This window comes from Ipomoea nil, unplaced genomic scaffold (genome assembly GCF_001879475.1).
Source record: "Ipomoea nil cultivar Tokyo-kokei standard unplaced genomic scaffold, Asagao_1.1 scaffold0146, whole genome shotgun sequence".
Lineage (NCBI taxonomy): Eukaryota > Viridiplantae > Streptophyta > Magnoliopsida > Solanales > Convolvulaceae > Ipomoea > Ipomoea nil.
This window is the reverse complement of record NW_017616574.1, coordinates 490,153-517,866: the sequence shown is the minus strand read 5'-3', so window position 1 is coordinate 517,866 and position 27,714 is coordinate 490,153. Positions and strand designations below refer to the sequence as shown.

Genomic DNA, 27,714 nt, shown 5'->3' with positions numbered 1-27,714 from the left:
CTCTAGCATGTGAAAGAAGTTTCACATGATCCATCATCATGGCAGGTACTCCTTAAGAACACCGGAAATCTTCACCATTTTCCTTACTTCTCCATTCAGAAATAACACTCACAAAGGATGAATAAAAATCACATAAACCAGCAGTCTTAGACAACCTCCTAGAAATTGAATGATTTGTAGTTTCACTCCTTTGAGAAGATAAAATGCCCCCGGAAAAATAATCCTTGTTAAATGCTGGACACCACTTCTCCCTACAATTATAAAGCTTCTCTAGCCAGGTATTCTTATGACACTTATATTCTGTCACCATCCTGAAACATTACAACACATGTTTACTAAGCTTATTATGAAAATTCATAATCTCATACTATAAAGTTCATAACCATATAACAGAAAATACATAATGACATAACAGAAAATTCAGAATTGTATAACTGTAAATTCATAGTTCTTATCCCCTGTTGAATACACAGTATAAATGACTAAAAATACCAAAATATGATACTGTACCCAATGAACAAAGTAAATAATAACATACCTTGTCCAATAAACTTCAAACTCAGCTTCAGTCTCGGTGTATTTCAACACACAATTGAACATATCCAGAAAATCCTTATGATTCCTTAATGCCTTGATATGCTTCTTCGAATTCTCACCAATATGCCATATGCAAATACAGTGGCATGATGTAGGAAGCACCATAGAAATGCCAGCAGCCATAGCTGAACATTGATCCGTCATGATAGTCTGTGGACACTTGCCATCCATGGATCTTAAAAACGCTCTAAACAACCATGCAAATGACTCTATCCTCTCATTCATCAAAAACCCACATCCAAACATTACATTCATGCAATGATGGTTCATCCCTACAAAAGGACCACAAATCATATCATATTTGTTAGTGCGATATGTTGTATCGTGCACTAACAAATCACCAAAAAACTCATAATCCCGTCTCATTTGACCATCCCTCCAAAAAAACTACACAATCTTCCATTCAAATCAACTTCAAAATCAAAAAAGAAATCAGCCTCGTTAGATTGCCTCCTCCTAAATATTTCAATCAAAGAATTGGAATCAGTCTCATCCAAACACTTCAAACTCTCAGAAGCCATCGAATTGTAAGCATCACGATTGGTAAAACTAACCAATGGAGAACCCCCTGACTGATGTTTCAAAAACCTCATACCATCTGCCAATGCAACACCACTATTCTTCATATCTTTTAAATATTCAAGATGATTATTTCCCACTCTTCTATGTGAACGGAGCAGATGACTCTTGCCAAATGAACATAACTCATGATTGTACTCTTTCACATGTTTTGTAACTGTCCACATCCCATCGGTCCCCACGTCAAACTGAACAAGTGCACCACAACCAGTCCTCATATCAATTTTTGAATAAAGCTTGACACCACTATTTGGTTTCTCCTTATACCCAGCCTTAGCACAGAAGAACCTCTTCATCTGAATTGACTTAGTAGATGCCTTATAACGTTGTTGACCTTTCCTCACACTAAAACCAACTCTGTATGCATATCCATTATATAACTCAAAAGCTTCATCACTATTACTTACTACAACACCAACCAAGTCTTCATCAACTGCAATTGCAAAAAAAACCACACCTATACCAACTACTAAATTATGAATGTGTAGTTCAACTATAATGAATGTAATATTCTACAATAGAAAATTCATAATCTCATATGAGAAAATTCATAATCTCACAGAAGAAAATTCATAATCTCATATCAGAAAGTTCATAAGAGAAACAGAGTATCAATATCAGTTGTGACATTATTGACATTCAAAGCTGCATAGATAGTGAATAATATCATAATAGAAATAAGTTTGATGGAAATATATTCCTTATTTAAGTAGAGGGGGATGGGGAATGCCGAATAAATCCAGCCATGCTCTACATAAGAAGAATATATTGTCCATCAATAACAGTTACACATAATTCATAATCTCATAACATAAAATTCATAATCTCATATAGAAAATTCATAATTACATAACAGAAAAGTCATAACCTCAAAACTGTAAATTCATAACAGAAACAGAGTATTAATACCAATTGCAACATTACTGACATTCAAATTGCATATAATCACCATGAATCAGTACCTACAACTACCAGAAACCACATTCACGTTAAAAAGCTAAGAAAAGAACCTGGACTTGAAGACGAGCCACCAATGTCAATGTTTACATCTGCTTGATCAGTGTTTAGTAAATCACCAACAAAATCTTCATTCACTGAATATATGCAAACAGGGTAACATACCAGTTAATATGTTTTGAACATAGAACTATTAAATTATGAACATTCATACCATATGCATGAACAGAGTATCAAAATTCATAATTGCGTAACAGAAAATACATAATCTCATATTGTAAAATTCATAACAGAAACATAATACTAATAACAATTGCGACATTACGAACATTCAAACTGCATAGATACTGAACAAACACCAATAAAAACAAACTAAATCTTCAACATGCTAAAATCTCATAAATCCAACGAAATCAAACGCAGAAAATCGAACGAACCTGGAATCGCAGAAATCAAATCAACAATTGAATCTTCTCCGCGAACCGCTGTCTCCTCCATCTACGAGTTCAAATCAATCAATCGCGAATAGGAGAGAATTGTGAATATCGGATCGAATCAAAGGATTGTTAAACTGCCAAAAATGAAACTGCATTCAAAATCGATACTAACGCCGTTAATAGAACAGTGATTTTTTTTTTAAAGTGAAGCCTATAAAACGACGTCGCTTGGAAGCGTGTTCACCAAGGATGGTGAACAAGTTTCCACGGCATAATTTGCCAAAGATGGCCCTGGCCAAATAATAGCAATTGTTATGCCATGGAACTGTGTTCACCATGGATAGTGAACACGGTTCCATACGACGACATTTTATTAGTGTGGGAGTAACGGTGCCCATAAGTGGCACCGTTATCTCCCACCAATCAAGTTTTTTTTTTTTTTTTTTTAATTTTTTTTTTAAAATTAAACGCGCGACTATAGCTTTCCATTTTTTCACTTCTTCTTCACGCAACCTTCTTCCACCATTCTCTCTGCTCTCTGTTCTCTGCTCTCTACTCTCTGCTCTCTGCTCTCTACTCTCTGCTCTCTGCATCTTCGCAATCGCGATTTCCTCCGCTCATTCTCGAAGTCTTTGTTCAACACTCGTTCTCTCTACTCTCGAACTCCATTTCCCCATTCTCGCATTCCTCGAACAACACTTCGCGTTCTCCGTCGTTATCAAAAGAGACAGTCTCTCCATCGCTCATTCTCAATAGTTGCTTTACTTATCTTACAGTTATTATGTACCTGATGTGTTTATAATTTAGGGTTTTTGTATTCTGTAAGATTTTGAAATTTATAAATGGAGTTTTGAATGTAGTGTTATGAACTTGTGAATGTATATTTGTAACATTGTGTATATGTAGATTAAGCATTATGAATATGGAACTCTGTGATTGATTTTTAGTTTGTGAATATATGGTTTTAAGATTATGTATGTATAGTTATAACATTATGGAATTGATTCTTAGATTGTTTTTACTGCTGTTTATTCACTATCTGTGCAGCTTTGAATGTCCATAATGTCACAACTGTTATTGATACTCTGTTTCTCTTATGAATTTTCTGTTATGCAATTATGTATTTTTTGTGTGAGATTATGAATTTTCTCATATAAGATTATGTATTTTCTATTGTGTTTATGAAATTACACTTTTGAGATTATGAACTTTCTAATATGGGATTATATATTTTCTGTGTGAGATTATGAATTTTCTCATATGAGATTATGAATTTTCTATTGTGAGTTTATGAAATTACAGTTTTGAGATTATGAATTTTCTGTTATGCAATTATGTATTTTCTGTGTGAGATTATGAATTTTCTCATATAAGATTATGTATTTTCTATTGTGTGTTTATGAAATTACAGTTTTGAGATTATGAACTTTCTGATATGGGATTATGTATTTTCTGTGTGAGATTATGAATTTTCTCATATGACATTATGGATTTTCTATTGTGAGTTTATGAAATTACAGTTTTGAGATTATGAATTTTCTGTTATGCAATTATATATTTTCTGTGTGAGATTATGAATTTTATGTTATGATATTATGAATTATGTGTGACTGTTATTGATGAACAATATATTCTTTTATATAGAGTATGGCTGGATTTATTCGGCATTCCCCATCCCGCCTCTACTGAAATAAAGAATATATTTCTATCAAACTAACACTACTACAGAAAATAGCTTTAACTTCGGCTAAATGACCCCATTTAACGTCGGCTAACGTACGACGTTGACTAAAGCGACGTTGTAAGAAAATAAATGACGTCGTTTATTTAACCGACGTCGTATGTATTTTAAAATTAAGAAATAAAGATACGATGTCGGCTAATAGTCTATTAGCCGACGTCGTATGTATTTTAAAAATATATACATATATACATACGACGTCGGCTAATAGCCTATTAGCCGACGTCGTATGTATTTTAAAAAAATTAATAATGATATGACGTTGGCTAATAGCCTATTAGCCGACGTCGTATGTATTTTAAAAAAAAATATACATAGCCTATTAGCCGACGTCGTATGTATTTAAAAAAAATGATACGACGTCAGCTAATAGTCTATTAGCCGACGTCGTATGGATTTAAAAAAAAAAATAATAATGATACAACGTCGGCTAGTAGCCTATTAGCCGACGTCGTATCATTACTTTAAATAATTATATAATTATACAACGTCGGCTAATAGGCTATTAGCCGACGTCGTATGTGTATATTTTTTTTTATATTAAAAATGTTTGATGCTTTCTAGCCCAACCTGCTGTATCAATCAGAACCTGTGCAGCTAGTTACATTCAACATCAACATCAACTAATTCAAGCTACGTACTAAACATGAAACTAATTAAGCTACTAAAAATAATATTAATATAAATAACACAATCTACATAAAAACTACTATAAACACAATCAACATCAACTAATTCAAGCAACTACTAATTAACATCAACTCAATAAACACAAAGTAGTTTTGAACATAAAGTAGTATCTATTGAGCAACGTTTTATTAACCCATTCATCAATAAGAAACTTAGACCACTTGTTTCTAACATCATCAATCTCTTGTTTGTTGTAGGGCAATCTTCCTTGTCTTTTCAAAATCTACAAAGTTCAAAAAAAATAAAAATAATAAATAAGCAAATATTTTAAACAACATTTGAAGAAGAAATATGTATTATTAAATTACTTGCCTTATCCATTCCTTTCCTTAGGTTGTTGGAAACAATTTCCCACATGAATTTCATCACATAATAACCACATTCGGTGCTTCCTTTTTGTATAGCAGACTACATTTGAAGTACAATAAAATTAGCTAAAAGTAATAAAAAACAATACGTTTGCATGTTTTACAAAGTGAAAGAAGTACTTACCAAACATGTAGTCCATTTCGGTGGACGAGATTTTTTCTTTCCACTCATCATGCTTGTTGCAGCCATACACCTATTCATATAAGACATAAAATATATGTAAATATTTGGCATCACTAGTTTAATAATAACTATTAATTCATTATATAAATTTACATACGTTCCCATTATATGTTTAATGTCTTCACGCGGCCCATGACCAAGTGAATCAAACCAAAAAATTTCATTTAATCTAGGATAAATCGCCATCAGCATCCAATGCTCACTACAAATAAGTAATTTATTAGTTATAAGTAAATAAGTAAATATAATATATAATAAAAATATATTATATATAAGCACTTTAATTTAAAACGTAATTAAAATTTACTTGAGAACGTATGGGGCTAAATATACATTTTTCTTCTCATACTGCATGGTGGCATTTATATATGATTTCATTTCTTCTGTATTATTCATTTTTGGTTGAATCCAATATGGATCTAGGAAGCCATACATGTCTTTTGATGCCAACTCAAAATTGATGTAAATACCCCTATTCACAAACACAACCAATATAATTATACATAGATTACCAATTATATAAATATAAAACTATTATAAATGCATAAATAATCATAAAGAACTTATTATTACCTTATAAAGAACTGAACTAGAGAAACATCGATGGTGTCCATACTTAAGAAACGCATTATCTCCACACTTTCAAGGTGCAAGTCATAATCAATATTGCCCATAATACCACGAGCCACATGGATCACAAGATTCTGTTCGAAAAGGCGAGCTATTATAAAAGCCTTTTTGCAATCAGCAGTCAAAGAATCTGGAACAACACTACTGTCCATGGTATTGTCTTTTAACTGTGAATTATAATACAAGTAAGAATTATTATTTTAAAAAGTAAATTACTTATTATTTTAAAATAGAAATATTATCAGTATACATATCGCAGTAGCTTCAGTACATAACTCTACCAGCTTCTTTGGCCAAATGATAAAGTGTTCAATTGCATCACTTACAAGCTGAACCTCACTGGTGGGGAATGGTACACGTGCAGTTGGATCACGAACTTCATTTACACTCACTTTCACATTATTTACATCCAGTACAACCCCATGAACTTGTCCACCACTGTAAGCTGTCCCATATGCCACTGGACGTCTAATTGGATCTTCTAAGAACAAATGACATCGTGCCCCTAACTTCAATAATTTTTAATTAAAAATCATATAAAATTTTATTGATAAATAATAATATGATAACTATAAACGAATACTTACAGCCGGTAAATTACTAAAAGGGTCTGGGGAACTAGCTTTGTCACTTGGAGGTGGTGGCACAGTATCCACACATACGTCATCCACCTGCTTTGGTTGTAAAGGAGTCTGCATAGCACTAAATTGAAACATCATACTAGCTATTTTTGCCTCAAATTGCTCTGTTAATCGTTGACCAAATTCCTCCCGTTCAGAAATATTTTCCTGCTTTTGTTTTTCTAACGCTACTGCAACAGCAGCATCAACGATTTGTTGAACATCTTGAGGAGTCTTTTGGCGACGTTTTGCATGGCCAAATACACTTTTGATACCATGTCCTCTTCCCATGGCTCTAACACGTCCACAATGCTCATCGGTACCCAATGCAACAGTCAATGAACCCTTTCTTCCATCCTCAACAAATTCTCCTTGAGAAATTTGCAACTCAAGAGCATCCTAACATATATAAAAATTATTCAATAATAATTACTATTACTGTAGTAAATGACAAGATATGTACTTACAATTTTTTCCGCCACCAATCTAGTTGAATCAGTGCGATAATTTCCTGACTTGTCCATTCTTGCTTTCTTCCATTTTTTGGCTCTACGTATGGGACTTGGAGGAGTCATTGTATACGACGGATCTGCATCAGCACATGCTTGTTGTTCTTTCAACTTCTCGTCCATCAGCATCTTCTCCAACCTTTTATAACCTCCTCGAGCTAAAAGATGTGGATGGATATTCTTAGCCTGTATGTCTTGATATTTTTTCCTTGTTGCCTACATACATACAAAATATTAATCATATGATACATCATTCCATATCCCTTGTTCAAAATATTGATAGAATAATAATGATACCTCATATGATTCACCCGTATGCGACTGATAAAACTCATTCCATGTCTCTTGTTCAAGGAAGTCGTATGTTTCACAAGGGTACTGACCTGCATAGCAACCGTATATATACTAGTAAGAAAGCAAGATTATTTATTAGTAAGAAATGTAATTATAAGTACAAGGGTTCTGCCCTGCATAGCAACCGTATATATACTTGTTCGTCAATTTTGTTTTAAAATCTCTCCACCGATCATTCACATAGCTTAACCAATGTCTCTTCATATCAATGGTGTCGGGAATATCATAAGTACTCTACAAAACAACATTATTTATTAGTAAGAAATGTAATTATATTAACATTTTGAATAAATCTAAATCTAGCTTACCAGGATTTCTTTCCAAATAGTAGCTTTAGTATCTTCTGGACATCCGACCATTCTTTTATTGTGATAGGAGTATTGATTCGTCCCACTAATCCAACATAACTTTTAAATTCAGTGCCAATTTTCCCATAGACAGGCTCGAACCCATCAAGCTCAATTTGTAGTTTCCCAAAATTACGTTGCTTAATGATTTTTTGCATACGAGTGGCACCCCTCTTCTTAGTAATACTACTTTGAGTACTATGAGTACCTTTTGTAGTACCACCATCATCTGTGGAATCTATACGCCTGTTTAGAAAGAAAAATTATTAGAATATATAGAAATATTAGAATAAGAAAATATAAAAACAGAATAAATACCTAATTAAAACATTACATATAATAATCAATTCTCCCATATCCCTCCACGATGATCATCTCGTGATGCATGCACTTCATCTATCTCATTATCAATAACGGGGGGTAATAAACTTGACGAAAATGATGGTATTTCCTCAATATCAAAACTAACATCTTCATTCTCATTTACAACAATTTGTCTCTTTCCATGAAGAACAATGGACCATTTTTTGTCACAAGGATCACTAATATAAAAGACTTGTTTTGCTTGGGATGCCATTATAAACTGCTCATTTTTGTGTCCTTCCCGATTAAAATCTACAAGGGTAAATCCTAACTCATCAACTTTTACACCATGTTTATTATCTACCCATCTACATTGAAACACCGGGACCCTAAACGAAACATAATCAACTTCTCATATTTCTTCAATCACACCATAATATGACAACTCTGCAAACACGGGATTTGGATCTTTCGAACTACTGAAATGCATTGAATTTGCAACCAAAGTAACTCCACTGTTTTGCATAGTGCTATTTTCATCTTGAGCTTTTGTATAAAAAGAAAACCCATTAATGTCATATCCATTATGACATAAGACATCCAAACCAGGACCATGTGCTAACCATGAAACAGTTTCAGAAACATTATTCTCTTTAAGAACTTTATTTTTGAACCAACTGATAAAAGTTCGATTATGTTCGCCCACAATCCACATGTCTGTCCTTCTTGGATTTTGCTCCCTAATCAACGCCTTGTGTTCATCTAAATACGGTTCGACTTCACTTGTATTATGCAAGATGTACAAGTGTGCCTGCTCAACATCTTCACGAGGCATAACATTCACTTTGACTACTCGAGTACCCTTCCCAGTAATTCTTCCTTCATGCCGATTCTTAGAAACTCCAATAGACTCAACTCCTGCCAAATATTCAGTACAAAACTCAGTAACCTCCTCAGCAACATAGCTTTCAGCAATAGATGCTTCCGGCCTATATCGGTTCCTAACATAACCTTTTAATACTTTCATGTACCGTTCAAATGGGTACATCCACCTCAAATAAGCTGGACCACAATGTTTGATCTCTCTAACCAAATGCACAAGCAAATGAACCATGATATCAAAAAATGAAGGTGGAAAGTGCATCTCTAGCTGACACAGTGTAACAATAATTTCATTTTGCAACTCATCTAATTTGTCTGGATCAATAACTTTTCCACAAATTGCATTGAAAAAGAAACAAAGTCTTATGATGGTGTATCTCAACTTTTTAGGCAATGTGTCTCTAACAGCCACTGGCAATAGTTGTTGCATTAAGACATGACAATCATGAGACTTCAACCCCACCAATTTTAAATCTTGCATATTAACAAGTCTAATGATATTTGATGAATACCATTGTGGTACCTTTACTCCACGTAAACACTCACAAAAACTTATTTTCTCCTTTCTTGATAAAGTATGAGCAGCGGGAGGCAAATATGTTTTCTTACCCTCGGAACGTGGAGTTAATGTAGGTCGTATACACATTTCAACCAAATCCAATCTAGCATTGAGTCCATCTTTAGACTTACCTTTTATGTCTAAAAGAGTTCCAACCAGACTATCACATACATTTTTCTCCACATGCATCACATCAATACTATGTCTCACATCTAATGTCTTCCAATATGGAAGATCAAAGAATATAGATTTCTTTTTCCACGGACTCTTCTCATTTGTAGATTTTGACCTCTTACCTCTTTGAGATTTAAGCTTCTGAGTCTTACCGAAAGTAACATTGATGCATTCAACTCGTTCATATACTTGATTCCCAGTCAATGGTTGTGGAGCATCTGTATAGTCTTGCACCCCATTGAATGCCTTTTTTAATTTTCGATAAGGGTGAAATTTATTAAGAAATCTCCGATGCCCCATGTATACCGTCTTTCTACCATGAACAAGTTGATGATAACATGTATTATCTTCACATATGGGGCATGCCTTATGACGTTTGACACTATATCCAGACAGATTTCCATACCCTGGAAAGTCATTGATTGTGCAAAAAAGCATTGCATGCAACTTAAAAGTCTCCTTCCGGTATGCGTCAAACACTAACACACCTTCATCCCATAATTGCTTCAAGTCATCAATTAAAGGCGCCAAATAAACATCTATATCATGACCTGGTTGTTTTGGCCCAGAAATCATCAAACATAATAATATGTATTTTCGTTTCATACACAACCAAAGGGGTAGATTATAAATTATCAACATAACTGGCCACGAGCTATGCTTGCTACTTAGATTCCCGTGGGGGTTAATACCATCAGTACAAAGTCCAAGTCTAAGATTTCTCGACTCGTGACCAAATTCAGGAAATGCATTATCAAATGTTATCCATTGAGAAGAATCAGCCGGGTGTCGAAGCTTGCCATCAGAAATCCTTTGATCTGCATGCCATGTTAAGTTCTTCGCATCACTTGGATTTGCAAACAGGCGCTTAAATCTTGGAAGAATTGGGAGATACCACAAAACTTTAGTTGGTGGCCTTTTCAAACGTACTTTACCAGCAACATTCTCGCTTGTTTTATAACGAGATGCCCCACATATTGGACATGCATGCAAATCTTTGTAATCATTCCTAAATAATATGCAATCTTTAGGGCAAACATGTATCTTTGTATATCCCATACCCATTGGACACAAAATCTTTTTGGCATCATACGTACTATTGGGAAGTTCATTACCATCTAGAAGCATGTCCTTTACTATTTCAAGTAACGCAGTAAAGCTCTTGTCACTCCACCCATTCCCAGCTTTCAAGTTGAATAATTTTAATATAGCAGATAAGCGGGAATATTTACTACACCCCGGCTATAACGGTTGTTTTGAATCATTCAATAATTCATCTAACTCATTTGACCGATTGGTAAACTCTTATCCAACATCGCGAAACATTTCATCCAACCGATCTTCAGACTCATTATCTTCATTGTCAACATGCACTGTAATTTTGCATTTTCTCTTTTTTGATAAAATAATAAGATTAGAGAACTGTCTGAGATTACTGATTGATTCAGTTACGAAGATAGTCAGTGATAATCAATCATGTAGAGGATGTAAGAGAAAGATAACAACACAAACTCAACGACACAGAATATTTACCCAGTTCGATACAATGTGTATCTACGTCTGGGGGACGATCACATAGGCATCCAATCCACTAAATCATAATCCAATGTACAAAGGTAGATATACAATAATCTTACCCAAGTGCCCCACACAAGGTACAAACCCAGTCTACACAGGTTTAGTGGATTGTTGAAGATGGAGAGCCATGCATACAGAAGTCCAATGAAATCCCTTCACTTGGAGAGCCCACTCTGATGCAGTCCACTTCAATGAAGCTCTTTAAGGTTGTTCCCACAACAGTGTGATCACAGTGTCCTTTCGTTTAAGCAGCAGTGATCCTTCTCAAGTTCATCATCTTAATCACCATGAACATATTGTATTGAGAAGATGCATGCCAATCAAAGATCTAATCTCATATAGCAGATGGGGAGTGTTTCTTCATACTTTTGGCGTAACCCTAATTCTTTTCGAGTAAGGGTACTTATAGATTCTTCAATAAACACTCTCTATAAATGACTTTGATTGTAGAAGGTAGGACTATAAAAGAGGAATGCAATCTCAGAAGATTTGGTCCATACCTTTCTTGAAAATATACATTGATCTTTTTTCCAAACTTGTATGATAATACCGCGTAAGACTTTTAGAAATCAGTTTCCTAAATCAGATCTTCAGTGTCAGTCCTTCTGTTGTTGCTTCTGATTGATCAGTCGTCTGTAAAGCTGGACGGACAAACTCTAAACCTATCTTAGTATGCCATAATAATATTGCCAATTATAATATGGGTTTTTGAACATTTAAAAACACTAACAAACTCCCCCTTTGGCTATTATTTGGCAAAACAACTCGACTATATAGATATACACAACATAAAGAACTAAGATAGGAACATATGAAGAAGCAACCCAATAAGTCTGATCTGATTACAAGGAATAGAAGCATAAACATAAGATCCAAAATAGTTTATGATAAAAAACAAAAAGTGGTGCCATCAATAACAATGCCCAGCTAGGGCCAGAAGGTACTCAAACACAAAAACTCCCCCTGAGTTCAAAAACTCCCCCTGAGTTCATACTACTCCCCCTTTTTTCCAATGATAGCCAAAGGTCAAGCATTGGAAGGAGTGTCACTGTCAGACTTCGCAGGATCAGCAGCAGCGGCAGATTCAGATAGGCTTAAACGAAGAAGAACGGTTGCCAGCTCAGTACGGGCCCCTGTCAGTTGCTTTGCAATAATGCTATGTACTGTCTCAAGATCAGCGACCCTTGCCTTCAACTTTATGGAAAGCTGAACATCCTTAGCATGAGGAGAATCATCAAACACAGCATCAGGTTCAGAATTGGATGGGACAGTCATAGGAACAACATCTCGAAAGTGATCTCCAGTCAGCAGACGTTTATCAACAGTATAGAGCAGCGTTGGACTGATCACTTCACTGGGCATAGGCTCAAGACCCTGAGTGGTAAGAATGCCAAAAATCAGATTTGGAAAGCGTAGTCTTACCTTCTGTTCCCGTGGATGAATCAATGTAAGGATGTGATAGTAAATCCATTTTCCAAGATCAATTGCCATCTTCGTTCCAATTCGAAATAAAAAGCCTGCCAATAGCTTCCCAACCGTGTGGAAATGGGCTGATGGGAGCCAGTTGTGAAGGGCCAGGCGATGTAAAATTACATATCTGGATGTGAGATGCGAGCTCTGCAGATAGTCCTTATCTCTTGTAGGCCAAGATTCTGTCTGTCCACCAGTAAGAGTTCTGGCCACCAAGTTCCAGTCAGTGACAGGGTCTTCTTGCACAGCAGTCAAACCATAGTATTCATTGATCATGTCCGGCCCAAAAACGTACCACCTTCCTCTGATGAAAATCTGCATCGGTCGTGGCTCAGTTAGGATGTCAATCTTGTCATTGAGATTGCAATAGAATTCATACGTGAGAAGCTTAGAGTATGGGCAGATGTTCGTGACAGTCTTTAACAATCCGACTTCATTCAGCAGAGGTAAAATGTCACATACAGAGTTCAGCTGGTTCTCATCCACAGATCGTTGAACAATAAGGTCCCTTCTAACCATGGTAGACCATTTGGTCTGAGCAGCAGGAGAAACAAACTGAGGCCTGTAAACAGATGGGTCAGTTTCTTCAACAGGTTAAACCTCAGGAGTAATGCTTCGACCTCTTGATCGTGTGGATGGCTTCCCTTTTCTGACAGATGGTGCAGGTACAGAAGTAGCTTGAACAGCAGGCCCCTTTTGCTTAACAGACGATCGCAGAGTCTTGAACACTTGTTGAATAGGCGGATTTCCTTCCGGCTTAACAGCCTCACTCGACTTACTTTTCTTCTCAGGCTGATCCACATCAGCACTGTCATCACCAGTCTCAACAACAACCTTTATTGGAACATTCTTCCTTTTAGACTGTCTTGTTTCTTTGGTTGGGGATTGAAAGAGGAGTCACAGAGTGACTGGAATCAGAAACATTGGCAGATGAGCTCCCAATAATATTCAAAATTTCTCGAATTTTGAAGGTCGTGGAGTCAGGATGAGCAGTGGCCTCAATAGTTGGAACATCAGATGGAAGTGCTTGAGATCCATACACTTCAGCCAGTATTTTATCATCTTCGCTGGAGGATTCAGAAGGATGAATCACTCGATACGGTTGAGGGATTGAAGCAGATGGTAGACCAGCAAAATGTCGCACCTGTTCCAGACTTTCACCTAATGATGTGGCAGTGTAGACTGGGATTCCACCTGTTTTCTCAGACTTGTGGGGGCTTGATAGATCAACAGTTTCAACATTAGCAGGTAAGACAGGAGTGTCATCGACAGAACAGACTTCTTTAGGGTCATCAGCAATTGCAGCCGGAGGCAGAGCAATATTATCAGAAGCGTAAACAACTAAACTCAATTTATTTGGCTCATCAGAGGACTTTTCTTTCTCATTAGACACATGCAAGACATCAGTTTTCACATCAACAGACTCACTCAAAGGCAGAGATGTAGAATCAACATTCACAGGGGGATTCTCGGAATCCAAAGCAGTTAAATTTTCAGAAATAACAGGCACACAAGATGGGGTAGCAGAATCATCAGGTTTATCAGGTGAAATTTCAATAGGAGTTTCAGAATTGTTTGACCTGTTTCGGATGATCTCCTGTCTGTGTTTTGCCTCTTTCTGAGCAGCTTCGAGATACAGAGGTTGGGACTCCGCTCGCCGTCGAGAGACATCAATAGATTCTAGGGCTCGTTGTGCAAAATATCGAAGGAATGCCCCTGCCCGATTTCCATCCGAGGGTTCTGGAATAGATACTGGAGAAACTTCATCACTGGCTTTGGAAACCATCATAAGCAGTTCAGTCGCATCATCTTCAGACCATTCTGCATAAAACTCTGGGTAGTTGGACATCACAGTCACTAAAATCTCGTCGTGAAGCAGAGGATCAAGTTTGAGCTTCTTCTTCATAGCAAACTGCAATAGCGTCTGAATGTGCTTAAGGGCCACCTCCGGAGAATGTGTCTTGCTTCCGAGCTTGATGATGATATTTCTTATCGGGTCCGCCATTGGAGAAATTCTTGTGAGAGGAGAAGAACAAAATACTGAGGGCATATATGCTGAGAGAGAAAGGGTTTGAGTGCTGAGATGCTTGAAAGCCTGTTCTCTTCTTGGCCCGGTATCAAATAGACTAAAGGGTGAAGAACCCTAATCAATGTGGCTTGTCAAATATCATGCAGACGCGATTGATTGACACAACGATACAGCTTCTTTTTAGGAAGGAAACGGAACCCAAGGAAATTTGAATTTCGAAAAAAAAAAGATTAAAATCTTTTAAGATATCATTAAGGACAAAAAACCACTTAACACAAATAGAGAGGAGTCTTTAAAAATAGTCAAACCATAATACTGACCCGTGTACACCACTCCTCTCTGACTGACCAACTGCTTTAATTAGTCAATTCTACAAATTCCCAGAGCAGACCTGAGAATTTCAAAACGATTAGCGTCCAGTGGCTTAGTCAGAATATCCGCCAGTTGTTTGTCAGTTTGAATGTCTTCCAATTCAATTTCCTTGGATTCAACCAAGTCTCTAATGTAATGATGCCTGATGTTAATATGCTTTGTTCTGGAATGTTGAACTGGATTCTTGGAGATATTAATAGCACTGACATTGTCACAATAGAGTGTCATTATCCCTTGAGAAATACCATAATCCAGAAACATTTGTTTCATCCATACCAACTGAGTACAGCATCCACCTGCAGCTATGTATTCTGCCTCTGTGGTGCTTAGTGAAATTGAATTTTGTTTCTTGCTTAGCTATGATACTAAGTTCTTACCAACAAAGAAACATCCCCCAGAAGTACTCTTTCGATCATCAATATTTCCTGCCCAATCAGCATCACAGTATGCAACCAGACTCAGTTCACTGTCCTTGGAGTACCAGAGGCCATACTGCATCGTTCCTTTAACATATTTCAGAATGCGTTTTGCAGCTATCAGGTGTGATTCCTTTGGGTCAGATTGATACCTTGCACAGATTCCAACACTGAACATTATGTCTGGTCGACTGGCTGTTAGATACAACAGACTGCTTATCAAGCTGCGATAGACTATGTTATCCACTGATACACCAGTTTCATCTTTCGATACTTTTGTGGAGGTGGAGATTGGTGTCCTGGATGATTTACTTGATTCCAGATCAAACTTTTTAACTAGATTCTTAGCATACTTCTCTTGTGAAATAAAGTATCCCTCAGGACTTTGCTTGACCTATAGACCTAGGAAGTATGTCAGTTGACCAACCATGGACATTTCAAACTCTTCCTTCATCACTTTTACTAACTCGTCAGTGTATTTCTATAAGGTTGATCCAAACACAATGTCATCAACATAGATTTGGGCTATGGTTACATGACTTCCAGTAGTTTTTACAAACAAGGTTTTGTCAACACTTCCCCGTTTATACCCATGCTGGAGCAGATACTGTGTCAGTCGTTCATACCATGCCCGTGGGGTTTGTTTGAGACCATAGAGAGCTTTTCGAAGCTTATAGACATATGAAGGATGATCTGGATCTTCGAAACCTTTAGGTTGAGCCACATAGATATCTTCATGGAGATAGCTATTCAGGAATGCTGTTTTGACATCCATCTGAAATAATGTGAATCCCAAAATGCATGCGACAGCCAACAAAATCCTGATTGACTCGAGTCTAGCTACAGGAGCAAAAGTCTCATCATAGTCAATTCCTTCAATCTGAGTATACCCTTGAGCCACTAACCGAGCTTTGTTCCTTGTTATATTCCCTGCTTCATCAGTTTTATTTTTAAAGATCCACTTCGTTCCAATTACGTTAACACCATCAGGTCTTGAAACTAGATCCCAGTCATGATTCCTCTCAAACTGATGTAGTTCCTCCTGCATTGACTTGATCCATAGATCATCCTGTAAGGCTTCTTTAACATTTCTGGGTTCTATCTTTGAGGTATAACAAGCAGACCCAGATACTTCTGTCAGATTATTTCTTATTCTGCTCCTGGTCTTCATCCCATCTCATGGATCTCCAATAATGTTATCTGATGGATGGTTTTTCTGAATTCTGGTGGGTTTGTCTTTACCTGTATCATTTATGAGGTTTGTCTCTTGATCCGAACTTTCTTGATCTTCATCTAACGATTCTTGTGGTTTGGGCTGACTGTTGCTATTAGTGGCAATTGGATCACTGAGAGGAAGTTCTGTCACTAAATCTGTCACTGTTGTGTCTACTGATTCTTCTGGACTGTCATCTATAACCACATTTATTAACTCCATCATAGATTGAGTCCTCTTGTTGTAGACTCTGTAGGCACGACTGTTTGGAGAGTATCCAAGGAAGATGCTCTCATCACTCTTTGGTTCGAACTTCCCTCTTTGTTCTCTATCAGCTAGCACATAACACTTTGTCCCAAACACATGAAAATACTTCAGATTTGGCTTCTTACCCTTCCAGATCTCATATGGTATTTTGGTTGTTCCTGGTCTAAGATAGACCCTATTTATGGTATGACAGGCTGTGTGTACTGCTTCAGCCCAGAAGCGCTGCGGCAGATGCAAGGCATGTAGCATAACTCTAGCCATTTCTTGTAAAGTTCGATTCTTTCTTTCCACTACTCCATTCTGTTGAGCAGTTCTAGGGGCTGAGAACTCATGTGATATACCGTGCTCGGAGCAGAAATCTGAATATAGTGAGTTCTCAAATTCCTTTCCATGATCACTCCTCAATCTCTGAACTTTTATTATAGACTCATTCTTTTCCTTCTGAACTCTTATACACAGAGTTTTAAAGGCCTTGAAAGCTTCTGTCTTTTCTCTCAGGAAGTATACCCAACTGTATCGAGAGAAATCATCTACACACACAAATATGTATTTCTTTCCCCCAATGCTTTCAGTCTGTGTTGGTCCCATGAGGTCTATGTGAACAAGATCTAGGCACTTCTCAGTGGTGATGCCTCTTACTACTTTGTGTGGAGTTCTGATTTGTTTCCCAATAGCACATGCACCACAGATTTTTTTCGGATCTATTCTGATCTTAGGTACACCTTTCACTGCTTCCAGTTTTATCAACTTATCCATATCTCTGAAGTTTACGTGACCCAGTCGTCTATGCCAGAGTTTTGATTCATCAGATTTGGATAGGTGACAAGTAGTTCCATTTGCCAAAACATAACAATTGTCTGAGGACCGAGTTCCTTCCATGACAAGTTGATTTGCTTTGTCACTAACTCTGCAGCAGTTACGATCGAAGCACACATTCCAATTTTGATCACACAACTGACTGATGCTAATTAGATTCGCTTTCAACCCACTGACTAGCAGGACTTCTTCTAATTGAGGTAAACCTGGTACATTTAGAATACCTTTCCCAACTATTCTCCCTTTTTGTCCATCTCCATATGTTACAGCTCCACTGCTGGGTTGAACAGCCATCAGACACTTAACATTTCCTGTCATATGTCTGGAACACCCACTGTCAAAATACCATCTAGCGTCAGTTGTAGATGCAGTCAGAACAATGGTGGGGTAGCAGATAACTTCTGACTTCCTGACCCAAACCTGTCTAGTGAATGGTGTAATGGTCTTATTCTGATATTTTTCCTTCCTTTGATCTCTGTAGAAAAAATAACACTCAGGCCGAGTATGACCTTTTGTTTGACAGTAGTGACAAATAGGGGTGTAATATTTAAATTTGACAATCTTATTTTTGAACCTTGAATAATGAGATTGACGAGTTAATCTGGCCAGGCCAGTATCAGCAGTCTGGTCGTACCTCCTTCCCTTGTTCTGCACTGACTGAGATGACTGTCCTTGTTCATAGTTGTGATCAGCTGTGGTCTTAGACATACCCTCTTTGATGAACTTAGGTGCGTTATTCGAAGATTCACCTCGTTCAAATCCCAGACCCTTTTTATCATTAGGATTTATGCCAGATTCTAGAATCTTATCTAGGGTAGATGTGGTGTCCATCATCTGGATATTTTTCTTCAGACTCTCCAATTCCTTGATCAGTTTTCCTTCTCTGGACCTTATCTGAGTGATGAGATCTTCTTTTATGACTAGATCTGTATTCAGTTTCTTTAGAAGATCATCTCTTTGCTTCAGCTCTTCATTCAGATTCTTATTCACTTTCACAAGTTGTTCCCAGCTAGCAACAAGTTTTGCAAATTCTGTTTCAAGTTGAGTATGTCTCTCTTCAAAATCATCAGTTGATATGTACGATTCTTCATTTGATTGATCTCTGTCTGACTGAAGGTCTGTAGCAGTAAAGAAGGCTACAAAGTTTCCCACATTATCATCTGACTGATCATTTGAAGTTTCGTCCTCATCATCGCTTAAAGTAGCTACAGACATAGCTTTTTTCCTCTTGAGATACGTTGCACATTCAGCCTATATGTGTCCATATCCTTCACATTCCCTACACTGTACTAACCGGTTGAGGGATTTACCTGTGTTTGTGGAATTGTTTCTGTTTTGTCTTGTTCGACCAGTCTGAGATTGATTGTTCTGTGAGAAAGGTGCTGTTTCAGCCTTTTGATATGAGGAGTTGTTGCCTTTGTATTGTGTCCTGGTAGACTGACCTTGACCCTTTCTGTTGAAACCTTTTAAGATTTTCTTGAAATTCTTGGTTAGAAGTGCCAAGGTTTCATCATCTATGTCGTCTGTGTCAGATTCTCGATCAGCCTCAGCCACAAATGCCACTGACTTTCGTTTTCTGTTGCTTCCAAGATCATCATCAGCAAGAACTTCTAGTTCATATGTGTGTAAGCTTCCCATAAGTTCTCCGACAGTCTTCTTTTCCCAACCTGTGTGTTCCTGAATAGCAGTTACTTTCATTCGAAAGCGTTTAGGTAAAGATCGAAGGATCTTTTTTACCACTCTCTCATCAGTGAATGGCTCTCCAAGAATTGAGGCTCGGTTCATAAGATTCTGAACCCTACTGTGGAAGGTCGAAATGGTTTCTTCTTCAGTCATTCTGAGTGCTTCGAATTCTGACAAAACCATTTGTAGCTTTGACTGTTTGACATCACTAGTTCCTTCAAATCTGGTTTCAAGAATTTCGCATACCCGTTTAGCCTCTTTTACTCCTGTGACAAGAGTAAAAACAGATTCATGCAGAGATCCTACAATTGAATTTAATGCCTTGTTGTTTAGATCTGAGGCATTCATTTCATCGTCTGTCCAAGTGTCCATGGGCTTATCTTCAGTGACTCCTTGTGCATTCTGAGTAGTGGGACGACTCCACCCAGTTAGGACAGTACGATAAACCCTGGTACCTTGTGCTTGAAGATATATCTCCATGCAAGCCTTCCAGAAAGAGTAGTTATGACCATCTAATTCTGGCGGTTTCATACTTGCATCCATCCTGAATACAAACAACCAGCCAACGAACACACAGAAAAAAACTTGCGAAAGACAGATAGAATGCAAAACTAAAAACAGCCCGTCGGATCAAGTCACTATGTAGACTTAAAAGCTCTGATACCACATGTAATTTTGCATTTTCTCTTTTTTGATAAAATAATAAGATTAGAGAACTGTCCGAGATTACTGATTGATTCAGTTACGAAGATAGTCAGTGATAATCAATCATGTAGAAGATGTAAGAGAAAGATAACAACACAAACTCAACGACACAGAATATTTACCCAGTTCGATACAGTGTGTATCTACGTCTGGGGGACGATCACATAGGCGTCCAATCCACTAAATCATAATCCAATGTACAAAGGTAGATATACAATAATCTTACCCAAGTGCCCCACACAAGGTACAAACTCAGTCTACACAGGTTTAGTGGATTGTTGAAGATGGAGAGCCATGCATACAAAAGTCCAATGAAATCCCTTCACTTGGAGAGCCCACTCTGATGCAGTCCACTTCAATGACGCTCTTTAAGGTTGTTCCCACAACAGTGTGATCACAGTGTCCTTTCGTTTAAGCAGCAGTGATCCTTCTCAAGTTCATCATCTTAATCACCATGAACATATTGTATTGAGAAGATGCATGACAATCAAAGATCTAATCTCATATAGAAGATGGGGAGTGTTTCTTCATACTTTCGGCGTAACCCTAATTCTTTTCGAGTAAGGGTACTTATAGATTCTTCAATAAACACTCTCCATAAATGACTTTGATTGTAGAAGGTAGGACTATAAAAGAGGAATGTAATCTCAGAAGATTTGGTCCATACCTTTCTTGAAAATATACGTTGATCTTCTTTCCAAACTTGTCTGATAATACCGCGTAAGACTTTTAGAAATCAGTTTCCTAAATCAGATCTTCAGTGTCAGTCCTTCTGTTGTTGCTTCTGATTGATCAGTCGTCTGTAGAGCTGGACGGACAAACTCTAAACCTATCTTAGTATGCCATAATAATATTGCCAATTATAATATGGGGTTTTTGAACATTTAAAAACACTAACATACACATTAGATGTCGTAGACACATCGCGTTCACCGTGCCAAATCCATTGTGTATAATATGGATTAATCCCATTAACGATTAGATCATCATATATGTCCTCTTCACCTAACTTTTTCTGATTACAACATTTCTTACAAGGACACAACCACATGTTATTACTATTCGGAAGGTTACTCTTTGCAAAGTCTAAAAATTTTCTAACTCCATCTTCGTATTTCGTACTAAGTCGATTAGCTATCATCCAACTTTTATCCATCACGTACAAGCCAATCCAGATAAGAATAACCCTAATTAAACATTTGTTAACACTATTTTAACAAATTTCTGTAATAATAACTATTACAACAACTACAATAATTTTAGCATTTACATAGTCCAAACAAGTAGCATTTAATGGACGCAAACAAGTAGCATTTTAATTTATATTTGATTAATTAGTTATCAATTAATTAATTAGTTATTTATTTATTTTGATTCTAATTCCTATTTACTACCTAACAAAGAGACATCTCTTACTAAAAACCCATTGTCATTACTAAATATTTGATTCCAATTCCATTGTTTGAACCAAACACACCCTAAGTTCCTTTTCAGTTTCCAATATTATCATTTAGGTTAAAATGTGTCTTCAATTTACTAAAAATATCATTAAGGAATTCCAATTGTTAATAGTTTCAAGTGGGAAATCCCCCAAATATGTACATACTTTTCCAAAATAATAGATGAAACAAAAACTCATATACTAGTACTGAACACATTTGATTTCTACCTGTTTATGGCCAAAATCAACTACTGCAATTATTCATTGAAACTTTCTAATTATATAACACCATATCCAATGATTCCTTTGTGATTTGTTAAAATTCTCAAAAATATGCCAATGTAAGATACAAAAGCTCAAATCTAATTTATTTGGTATGACAAAAGAAAACATAAATCATAACTACATAATTTTCATTTTCTTTTTTGACAAAGCAGAAATGTTACTATTCAGTTTGGGAATTTAACATTTATAACATGATTCGGTTATCCAATTAGTTTAGTTTTATTATCAAATGTGTATGCAGTTTAGTATGTTGGGGCATGTCCATCAATCTATTCCCAAATTATTTTTTATTGCTCGCATCTTGAAACATTTATTTTTTAAACCAAGCACAAGGCAAGGAAGCTCAAATCCTAATACTGTGTTAAAGACCTTGCTATAGATCACAAAATACAACTAACATATTTGTAAGTCATATTTATAACACAATAGCAAAGAAGTATGATAAACACCACAACACATTGCTTGGCATATCAATAATTAAATTATGCATACATCACAGAAGTAGATGGGAAACAAAAAAAAATTAAAATTAAAATTAAAATTAAAAAAGGAATAAGGTACAAATTGGCCACTGAACGTAACCTGAAAATGCAATTAGACCACTGAACGAAAAAAAAAGTGCAATTAGGCCACTGAACACTCCAAATGTATACAATTTCACCTGATAGCAGGTTGCCATCAATTTTAACAGGTTACATGCTTACGTGGCAGCTGAGTTGGCATTTTTAATAATTTTCAAATAATTTGTAATAATAATTTTTTTAAAAAAAATTATTTAAAAAAAATTTAATTTTTTTTAAATTTATTTATTTATTTTTTTCATTTTTTTTAAAAAAATTATTATTAAAAGTTTTTTAAAATTATTAAAAATGTCAACTCAGCCACCACGTAAGCAAGTAACCTGCTATCCGGTGAAATTGCATACATTTGGAGTGTTCAGTGGCCTAATTGCATGTATTTGGGTGTTCAGTGGTGTAATTGCATCTTTTTTTCGTTCAGTGGCCTAATTGCATTTTCAGGTTACGTTCAGTGGCCAATTTGAACCTTATTCCATTAAAAAAATAATAATAAATCGCTACTTACCGGCAGGGGTGGAGGAGGAGGACTGTGGCGGCGGGCGTGGAGGAGCGGCATCGTCCGGTGACGTGGAGGAGCGACTTCATCCGCTGGGACGTGGAGGAGGGGCGTCGTCCGGGGGGCGTGGAGGAGCAGCGTCGTCCGCGAAGGCGTGGAGGAGCGGCGATGAGCGGCTTCGGATCTGTAGCGGCGGCATCGGAGAGGATCGGTGGCGGCGGGCGTGGAGGAATGGTGGTGAGGATCGGCGGCGGCGGGCGTGGACGATTGGTGGTGAGATCGGCGGCTAAGGATCGGAGGAGTGGGTGAGGAGGAGCGGCTGAGCGTTTTTTGTTTTTTTGTTTTTTTGTTTTTTTTTTTTTGTTTTGGGTGGAGGAGTAGCGGGTTAGATCGGCGGCTCAGAACTTAGGGCTTTTGTGTTGAAATTATACGACGTCGGCTAGTTAAGTAGCCGACGTCGTATATTTTTTAATTTTTTTTAAATTCACGTTACGACGTCGGCTATTTTATAGTAGCCGACGTCGTAACCTCTTTAAATAAAATAAATAAATAAAATATATACAACGTCGGCTACGTAACTAGCCGACGTCGTATATTATATTAATTTCGATTTTTTTAAGGGTAACTTACGACGTCGGCTATTTTCAAATAGACAACGTCGTAGATATTTTTATTTTTTTTTTAAATTACGATAATATATGACGTCGGTTATATTATATAACCGATGTCATATGTATTTAAAAAATAATAATTTTAAATATTTAACGTCGGATTTTTGAAAATCCAACGTTAAAATAGTGACGTTAAAGCTGTTTTCTGTAGTAGTGTAATGTCAGTTTTGTGCTATATTATATGTTGTATATGAATTAATTGCTTTCTAATATTTTTAATAACAGCAATGGACTCTGCTCCACACAAAAGAACACGTGCACAAACAAGGGAAATCTTGAGCTCTCAAGCAGCGGAGGCATCACAACCCTCACAACCACCGCGTGAGGAACAGAACACTGTGGTCAAATCTAAAACAAAAACCAAGAGACAAAAATCAACACGCGCCATACTGGATTCGCAATCTGCTGAACCATCCCATCAGCAGTTTGAGGAGCTGCTCCATAATGAAGTAATAAGAGAGAAAAGATCCAAAAAAAAATAAATGATAGGCAAAAGGGCAAAGCAGCCATTGTCCCAGATAATGATGCGAAGGAAGGTGAACAGGAAGATAATGATGCGGAAGGGATTGCTACTCCCTACTTCAGCACGCGAATGGGACCAAAGACCATGTTCAAGCTTGTACAGAAACTACTGCCAAAACAAAAACAAGCTGTGCGTGATATTGGATTTGGATCCCTGTTGAATCTTCAGTTGTGCATGAATGAGTCACAGTTAGTGCAGTATCTGCTTAACAACTTTGAGCTTTACCAAACACATTTCAAATTAGAGAATGATAAGCTCACTGTTGAAGAAGAGGACATAGAGTACACTCTTGGCATTCCACAGGGAGAAAAGGTGGTTGTTGAGGGCCCAAAGTATGATGAACTAGGAAGACCAGAGTACAGAGCTCTGTTACAAAGCTGGAGGAATAGGTGGAATATTACAATTGGTTCCCTAATCACAACCAAAATGGGGGATGTGATTGTTAACAGAGGAGATTATGGTGATGAATTTAAAAGGGACTTCATGGTCTTGACTGTTTCATGCATGATGCGAGGGTTTCAGACACGCAGCTGCAACCATAGAATACTCAACTCCTTGGTTAATGTTCATGAAATAAAGGAATACAACTGGTGTAGCTACACCTACAACTCTCTTATCAAGTCTATTGAGAAGTACAAGAAAAAAAAGTAAAGGCTTTTTTACTGGACCGATGACATTCATACTGGTAAATTCTAGTTATACATCAAATGTCTTTATTGATTCATTGTCTTTGTGTGATTATCTGACTTTCAACACAATGTTATAATATTACACATATATAATTCTGAAATTGTAAACATAGGGTTATTGAGATTATGAGAATATGCATTTTCTGTTAACAGATTTTGAATTTTCTATCATGCTATTATGAATTTGCATTTATGGATTTATGAATTTTCTACTAAGATATTATGAATTTTCAGTTATGATATTATGAATATAGTGTTCATATGGATTTATGAATTTTCTACTATGATATTATGAATTTTCTGTTATTTAATTATGAATTTTGTGTTAGGAAATTATGAAGTTACAGTTATAGAATTATGATTATAACTTTTTTTTTCCTTTTTCTTGAAAATTGTAGCTATTCTACTTTGATCGGGTCCAATTCAAAGGGATGAGAGTTGAGAGAACATACCCAAGCATAATCGCATGGACAAAAAAGCTTGCAAGACAAAGAGTTTCTGCAGAAAGAAGGTCAGGTGGATATGGGAAAGGGAAAGTTATCCCGCGTGTTGCAAAGCCTACTGCTGATTGTACCACTCACGTTATTGCTTCTACGAACTAAAGGAGAAGAAATACGAACTAGACTAGGTATTGAAGAAATACGAACTAAAGGAGAAGAGATAGAGGTACCAATATCCCCGAGTGTTTTGAAGTAGTTAAAGCACGAGAATTTTCAACAATCTTCATGAGGCAATCAGTATCAAGAACGTTTGTGGCACCAATGTTTTTGATGTAGAAGCTTCTGTTTTGGTCGAAGAATATCCTTCTGGAATTTTATTAACACGGACAAAACAGAAATTTGCTAATTAGCTGGACTGCTGACACCAAGTGATGCTCTTAGCAGCTCAAATCTTGATCTTTCCAACGGCTTGGTAAATCTGTCCGCAAGATTCTTTTCTGTAGAAAGGTAATCGAGATTTTTTTTTTTTTGCTTTTTCTTCAACTAATTCTCGAAAGTGATGATGCCCTAATATTTTATGCCACACTCAGACTCATTTATGCTGGACATGCAACAAAGGATATCGTTTGTTAGAATATAGCAGTTGTCTGTTGATCGCTTACCTTCCATAACACATTTCTTTTCATTATCCATAATGCTACAGTTGTCTTTGGCGAAGCTGACATTCCATTTTTGGTCGCAAAGCTAGCTGATACTTATTATGTTGGCATGAAGACCGTTCACTAGCAACACTTTCTCTAGCTTGGGTAAGCGAGCCACGTTTAGAGTACCTACTCTAGTGACTTGACCTTTAATACCATCACCAAATGTGACTTCACCTTTGCTAACATTCATGTTACTTAGGAATTTTGCATTTCCTGTCATGTGACGTGAACACCCGCTGTCGAAATACCACTTTTCTTCTCTTCCTGCATTTTTAGAGTGGAACGAGACAAATGAAATATAGTCAACTTTCTTAACCCAAATTTGTTTTGAAAAAGGGCTTGATATTATTGTGTCTGAATTTTTCAGCCCTTTGATCCTTGTAGAAATAGTAACATTCGGGTATGATATGCCCACGCAACCTGCAATAATGACACACAGGGTTATAGAGTTTACAAAATTGTTTATTCGACTGTACTATACCATTATTTTGTCTCGCTTAGCTGGATTCAGGAATGTCTTCTGGATCTGGTCCTGATGTTTTAACAAACATAGTTTTATCTTTTGAAGTACTGATTGTGGTAATTTGGGGCAAACAAATAATACTCGGAGTATTCAGGTTATCGAACCACAGGGAGATGGGGTACTAAGCACTAGCTACTAGGTTACTCATATGGAACTAATCTGAACGAAACTTGGAGATTGGATAATTGTAGAAAATAAAAGGCAGAGTAAATAAATTAACAAGGTTTTGTAAGCAATAGAGCAAAGCAGGATTCTTGGGATCGCAATGTTTAATCACCTAGTGCCAATTAAAGTTGTAATATTTAGTTTGGAATTAAGACTTGTGTGAGAATGCAAGGTGGAATCGAATTACTCTCGTAATCTCTATCCCTAGTGAATTTCCACTCTCGTGGCTTAACACTCAATCAGAACGAAGAACAGCATTCATTTATTCCCAATTACTACCATCTCTCGATGCGCAACAATCTAGAATAAATTCCCCAACCAAGTTGCCCCTTCTCAAGGTATAACTGTCAAGTGCAATCGTGGGTGCCCTAGCTTATGCCTAACTCTCGTTATGACATGAACATGGCTATGAAGCAAGTAATTTAGGCCTTTAATTGCCAACAACAACATATTAAAACAAGATTGCAACACAAATCATAAAACCAAACATAAATATATTAAGAAATTAACGAACTAGGCACATAGGTTCATAAACAAATTCACCCAAGGATTTTAGCCACTCATGGCCATAATAACAATCAATACAATCTTTAAAGATAAACAAATAACAAAAGGAATAAGAGAAAGAGTGAAAGAATTCTCCCGAATCTTCCTAGCCAGTTCTCTACTCAGCTAATTGTAAATCTTCAAATTGGTCCTCTTGGTTCTTGATCTTAGTT

The 27,714-nt window shown here is 36.7% G+C and overlaps 2 protein-coding genes across 2 annotated transcripts; both read right to left on the bottom strand.

Moving 5' to 3' along the window:
• Positions 1–959: 959 nt before the first annotated feature.
• On the bottom strand, positions 960–2,631 carry LOC109173729 (protein FAR1-RELATED SEQUENCE 5-like). The gene is made up of 4 exons (XM_019323024.1): positions 2,571–2,631; positions 2,463–2,480; positions 2,187–2,270; positions 960–1,609 (listed from the first exon to the last, which is right to left on the bottom strand). Exons 1-4 carry the CDS (start codon positions 2,629–2,631, stop codon positions 960–962), a joined length of 813 nt encoding a protein of 270 aa, XP_019178569.1.
• Positions 2,632–12,535: 9,904 nt separating this feature from the next.
• On the bottom strand, positions 12,536–13,498 carry LOC109173723. The gene has a single exon (XM_019323015.1). It carries the CDS (start codon positions 13,496–13,498, stop codon positions 12,536–12,538), a length of 963 nt encoding a protein of 320 aa, XP_019178560.1.
• Between the last annotated feature and the right edge of the window lie 14,216 nt (positions 13,499–27,714).

Coding starts and splice junctions, on each gene's coding strand:
- LOC109173729 (XM_019323024.1), bottom strand. CDS start 2,631: ATGGAGGAGACAGCGGTTCGCGGAGAAGATTCAATTGTTGATTTGATT. Junction 1,610..2,186: donor TGGCTCGTCTTCAAGTCCAG/GTTCTTTTCTTA, acceptor TTGCAATTGCAG/TTGATGAAGACTTGGTTGGT.
- LOC109173723 (XM_019323015.1), bottom strand. CDS start 13,498: ATGGTTAGAAGGGACCTTATTGTTCAACGATCTGTGGATGAGAACCAG.